Source organism: Pituophis catenifer, unplaced genomic scaffold (genome assembly GCF_029215685.1).
Source record: "Pituophis catenifer annectens isolate HBS135680 unplaced genomic scaffold, rPitCat1.0.hap2 SCAF_4, whole genome shotgun sequence".
NCBI lineage: Eukaryota > Metazoa > Chordata > Lepidosauria > Squamata > Colubridae > Pituophis > Pituophis catenifer.
Genome location: NW_027256884.1, coordinates 26714991 through 26720990, shown reverse-complemented (window position 1 = coordinate 26720990; position 6000 = coordinate 26714991). Strand labels below are relative to the sequence as shown.

General features: G+C 46.6%; 1 protein-coding gene across 1 annotated transcript in view; it reads left to right on the top strand.

Annotated features, from left to right (window-relative positions):
* Window positions 1-487: 487 nt before the first annotated feature.
* PCCA (propionyl-CoA carboxylase subunit alpha) overlaps window positions 488-6000 on the top strand; it is a 223124-nt gene continuing 217611 nt past the window's right edge. The window contains exon 1 of the mRNA XM_070942919.1: window positions 488-643. Coding sequence (XP_070799020.1) covers window positions 542-643 — 102 coding nt within the window. The 5' untranslated portion in view covers window positions 488-541. The remainder of the gene's footprint in view (window positions 644-6000) is intronic.

Genomic DNA, 6000 nt, shown 5'->3' with positions numbered 1-6000 from the left:
ACAAGTCTTAAAATGGCCAAGATTGGAGACCCCTGCCCTATACCATCTAAGACAGGTGGCTATCCAGGCTTTTCTTAAAAACCTCCCCTGAGGAAACACCTACAATATCCCTTCGTGGTCCCTAGACTTCTCCTAACCTCCCCCTCCCCCCCCCCGTTTCAAAAGTGAAGGGAATGTCGTTTCCATCCCTCAAGGTTTCCCTCCACGGCTTTCACTCCCTACCAGAGGATTTTAGGTCCAGCTACACAGTACACTGACAGGGTTCTTCTCGTGACCTCTCACCGACCAAGGTCACCGCAACCCCAGCCCTGTTTTCCCTACGCGGGTCGCCGCCGTCGCCGCCTCCACGCGCCCGGACCTTCTCCGGGGAAAAGCGTACCGTCCTCCCCCGCCGCCGCCTCCGCCTCCCTCAGGCGAGGCGCGAACCGAAGGGGCAGGGCGTGGGCCTGTGGGCGCCGCCGGGAAGGCGCGCGTCTGATTGGTCGAGGGAGCGCGAGGTGAAAGGGCGGCCTATGCACCGAGGACAGAATCGCGGCCGAGCATGATGGCGGCGGCGGCGGCGGCGGCGGCCTCTCTGTGCCGGGGGAGCGTTTGGCAGCAGTGGCGATACAGGCATCTGGAGCGGTTCTTCGTGTCGCCAACGGTGAGGCGGCTGGCGGGGTGGTTGGCTGCTCTCTACTTAGGAGGTATCGCCCACAGCGGGGCGGGAGCAGGCAAGCCGGCAGGCGTTCTCCCCGCAGAACAGCTTCAAGGCTTTGGAGACCGGAGCGCCGGCCCTTCTCCGGGATGCCTCGGCTCACGTTTTTGGGACAAGGCTGCGTTTGCTGCGCCAAGACCGGTCTTGGAGGGAGCGGGTGGATTGACGTGCGTATGACTCTAGCAGATGGGACGCCTGTCTGTCTGCGTGGGTCTTCTCTTGCCTGACGGTTTGGAAGTGCTACTGTCTGGCTTTTGGGGGACTACAAATCCAATCCTGACAGGGGTTCTGGGTGTGGTGGATGGGATCTGAAACTGCATTAGACCGCAAGACGGAATGGTACTACCGGTATATGCGCAGGTTCCTGCAGAGGGAGGAAGGAGTGCGTGGAATAAATGTCTGGAAAGAGGCTTGTCTGTACCTGGTTTTCCCTGCTTGGTCTTGAGGTTAGTGCTGGCTAAACATCGCAGCTGTTCCTCTGTTCTTGTGGTGTTAACATGCATGAAAGGACTTGATGCATGGCAGCTGAATCGGATAAAATCATGCAGAAGAGAAGAAGTATGTTTAGGTAGAGTTATGGAAGTTTAGATTTCTATCATAATGAGCATAATCTCACTCACACTTTATTTAACAGCATGTATTACTGAAATCTGTGCTATTGTTGGCGCAGACACACTGGCACATAAATGCACTCATACACATAACGTAATTTCATTAATCAAGTTGATTCCAAAAGTGATCTGGGGAAAGCTACTTTGCATGTTATCATCGCTCTGAACCGTCCTATTTCTTTTTTGACAGGAAACCTTTTGTAGAGGTGAACAAGGAACAGTCTGAGCAGTCTTCCAAACAGACAGGGTCCCACAGATACAATTTGTCCTTTGTAATTTTTAACTGGGTTCTTAATGAACAGTAATCACTTCTCTTCTGTTTGTTCCTTATTGGATACACTGAAATCTGTAAAGTCTGTTTCTGATGTTTTAAATATTTTATGCATAAATTGGTTCTAAAATGATTTTCAGAAACACATCTCAGTGATGCCCTTGGTCTAAAGTATTTGTTGTATTCACTTGGTGAAATTTGTCTTTAAATAATTAATTAACTAGATGTATTTTCTATAGAAGTAAGGGATTAAAATGACAGGTTAATACAGTTCAATTGTTTTCAGGATCTATCTTACACAAAGCAAAAGTTAATCTTATGTTAATCAGATTCTGATATTTGTCCTAACATATTGTTGCTTCAGTATTGATGATACTGTATATGTTGATCTTTCATATTTTCTACAAAGATTTATATCCTTTTAAAACAATGCTGATCTGATATGCTTTGGACTGAAAAACACATTCTTCCCAGGTTTTACAGAAAGACTGATTTTATTCCACATTGGTTAAAAATAGTTCATAAATGCTGAAGACATGTTACAACAATAACATGAAGAAAACATATTATATAAAATGCCCAATAATTAAACTAAGTGACTGTCTTTGATGGGGGGTAGTATATACAATGAATTTTCTAGTATGAGATAAATAATAGAGAAGTTAATTTCTTATAAGGTTGAATCTTGAATTAGGGCATATGAGAAGGTCTTTTTCGTTATTTTATTAACTAACAGAAGAGAAAGTAAACATGCATATTTGTTACCTCTAGCAATAGAAGATTTTGATTTTGGTTGAATTGATTGTTTCTAGTGTTCTTTATATGTTGCTTATGATATTTTGATGAAATCTGTTTTTATTGTTTGAATTGATTTAAGGTGGGAAGTATGTTGCTCCAAAATTCACAATTAAAGAGGCCTATAAGCCTAATGAAATAAACACATAACTGAATGTAACAGAACTAGCATATTATAATGAATCATGTAATGTAATGAATAATTATAATAATAAAAAAAGGGACCTGGAAAAACCATTATAAGTAATAATCCAGAATATTTGATTATATTGTTTAAAATACTTCCTTGTCCAGCCTATTTTAAATTCTGACAAAGAACATGTATGAGCAATCTGTTGCTGAAAATCAGAGGTAGATTTTTCTTTCTAAAGATATTTTTATGATTATTCTTTTTGCTTTGTTTTCTGTTCTGGAAACAGTCATTTCTAAGGAAATGCCCTGTTTAGCTGAGAATAATATTTCAAGTTGAAGAGAATAAATGTATAAAAATAAACATGTTTTCTTTGTTAATTCCACTTAAGATATTTTAAACAATTTGACAAATTAATGGTACATTTCTTGAGACATAGTCAGGCACTTAGTTCTCTTAAAGGTTCAGCTTACATGTGACAATGCTGATATACATTTTCTAGATTTCAATTTACATCATTTTTTGGATCTGGTTGGTTATAAGTTAGTATCTGTCTTCCTTGAAACTCTTGCAAGTACTTGGTTCTAATATAGTAGATTTCAAAACAAAAAAAAACCCTCTATTTAAAATTGCAGGTGAAACTTTTTTGGGTTGTATATGCATAATAAATGGGATACTGTGTTTCACTGAAAGTAAGACAGGGTCTTATTTTCTTTTGAACCCCAAAATAAGGGCTTGACCTTATTAGCGGGGGTCTTATTATTTTGGGGGTGCAGGAGGCTCCGGGCAGCCTCTGCACTCACAGCTGGGAGTGCGGCAGAGAGAGGCTCCCTTCGCGTGCTGCCATCAAGCCCCTCCCCTCCCATGGGGTGTGTGTGTAGAACGCAAGCAGCTCAAAGGAACCAAGCTGTGCGAGTGCCTGTCACCACCTCCTGCTCATGCGCCTCCCAGGCCTCACCAAGTCAATGTGGGCAAAGCTGGTAAGCACCAGGTCTTTGAGGAGCTCGTAGCCAATGCCGCCAGCACCCACCACCAGCACCTGTGTGGAAGCCATAGCCTGGGTTCCAGCCATCACCATAGAGTGGGAAGCACACTCCCAGAGCGGCCGCTCCCTGGCTGGAGTTTGGAAGCTGCAGAGGCAGAGTTTGGGGGAAAGAAAGAAAGAAAGACTTCTGCTGCTTCTGCTGCTTTCCTTGCATGCAGCCAAAAGCTATGGTGACCGTCGCCGGAGGCCTCCCCTTCCCCCCTGCACCTCTCTGCTCCGATTGCCCCGTGTTCCCCCCTATCTGAGCGCTGACTGACTGGAGTGTCCGCCGGTGAGCCCGGGAAGCCCCTCTGCCTCGTGAGTCACCAGACTGGATGGCAACCAGGCCAGAGTCTTCCTGGGGAAGGAAGCCTCGTGGGACCCTTGCCCGCCTTCCCTTCCTCCCGCAGGTCCCGTTTACTCTTTCCAGGTGCTTGGCAGTGAGACACCAGGCAGCCGCGCTGAGGGCAGCCCCGACACACGGCTCGGCTGGCCCAGCCATGGCCAACGCTTCTCGCCTGTGGCTGAGCTTGGCCTCAGGGGGCCGCCAGACCTCCGCAGGTGGTGGCGATGGTAGGAGCAACACCTGTAGCGCCTCAGCCATCCCTGCTGAGAGACCTGAGGCTTGATGATGCCTCATCCATCCCCGCTGAGAGACCTGCGCCCAGCTGCAGGACCTGCCAGGCCTGCTGTGGTAGTCCTCCGTGACTGCCTGCCACGCATGGTGGCCTTTCTGCAGCCGGTGGCCACTCCGGGGCGGCGATGCTTGCGCTGTGGCTGCTGTGGCAGATGCTCAGTAATGCGGGCTATGCGGACGCGGTGCCTAGGCGCGGGGGCGATAATAGCCAGGTTGCCACTACGGCACAGGAGCAGGCACTCGAGGTCTACAGTCATTGCCGCATGCAGCGGAAGGGGCGGGGGGCGCAGGAGTTCGCAGGGTTGTGGTTGCCTTGGGAGGGTTGGGGGGGTGAAGGACCTGTGTGTGTGAGAGAGGGGGGCTTATTTTCGGGGAGGGCGTATATTTAGGCCCACCCCAAAAATCAGCTTGGGCTTATTTTTGGGACATGTCCTATTTTTGGGGAAACACTGTAGTTGATCTTAATAGGTTAATTGCAAACAACATGTTTAAGATATTTGAATAATTACAAAGTAATACAATTTACTTAAAATAGAAGAATGGCAATATTTGGGAAATGTTGTAGAGAAGATGATAGGCCTGTAATTTCAAGGGCTCTGGAAGAAGCAGATTATCTGGAGCATTTTCAGTCAGGTTTCAGGCCTTGTACAGTACAGAGATAGCATTAATTATGCTTATGGTGACCTCTGGTTGACCAGTACGGAGGTGGTATGACTCTTCTGTTATTGCTTGATCACTAGTTATTTTTTGCACTAGTCAATTATGGTATCCTCTTCCAACTTTTTGGATTGAAAGCGGGGTCAGAATATTTCCACGGTTCTCCTTTTTTGAGGTTATTTTCAGTGGGTCAGTGAAAGAAGCGATTGACTCCGAGAGCCTTTTTTCATGGTTTCTTCAGAATTCAACACTTCGTGTTCCTATTTAATATCTATATAAGGCTTCTGGTTAAGATCACCTATGGGCATGGGCTCAGGCATTATCAATATGCAGACACCCAATTGTGTATCTTGACCTCTAGCTAAACAAGTGATTCTATTGAGAATCTGATTGTCTGGAGGTTGTTACTATTTGGATAAAGAGGAATGTTCATTTATTTAGCATATGGCATATCATACATGGATTTGCCATATTAATATTTCACCTAGATTAATAAAACATAAAATATGCTTTTTAGAAGGATCTGTATTCAGATATCAATGTCTAGACCAGTGATGGCTAACCTTTTTGCTGTCATGTGCCAAAAGCGTGGAGCGTGTGGGGGGGTCACATGGGTACCTCCACCCATAATTCAATGCCCCCCCGCCCCCCGCACATGCATGCGCGACCCCCTCGGGTTCCCCCAGCTTTTGGCACGCAAAGGCAAAAAAGTTACTGGTGGCCCAGTAGCCCCATTTTTCACCCTCCCCAGGCTCCAGAGGCTTTCTTGGAGCCTGGGGAGGGCAAAAACGGCCTCCCCCACCCCTGGAGGCCCTCCGGAGGCTGGAAATGACCTGTTTCCTGACTTCCAGTGGGCCCGGTAAGCCTGTTTTTCGCCCTCCCCAGGCATACCAGCCCTAGTGCTGATGACCTGAGGGTAGCAACTAAACCTCCTTGTTTAATTCTGCATAATTTATGGAGTATGTTGTTCCTAGCATTGATTTTTGCCACTGTATTCTCTAGATTTATTTTATAGGAGAGAGTCTGGTCCAGGGGTGAAATCTACTTACCTTTCCTACCGGTTCGGAAGTGCACGCACCGGGCATCAGATGCATGTGCAGACCCTCTGCACATGTGCAAACCGTTCTGTGCATGCGCAGAGGGTAAAAAACAGGTTACTTCCTGATTAAAACCAGAAA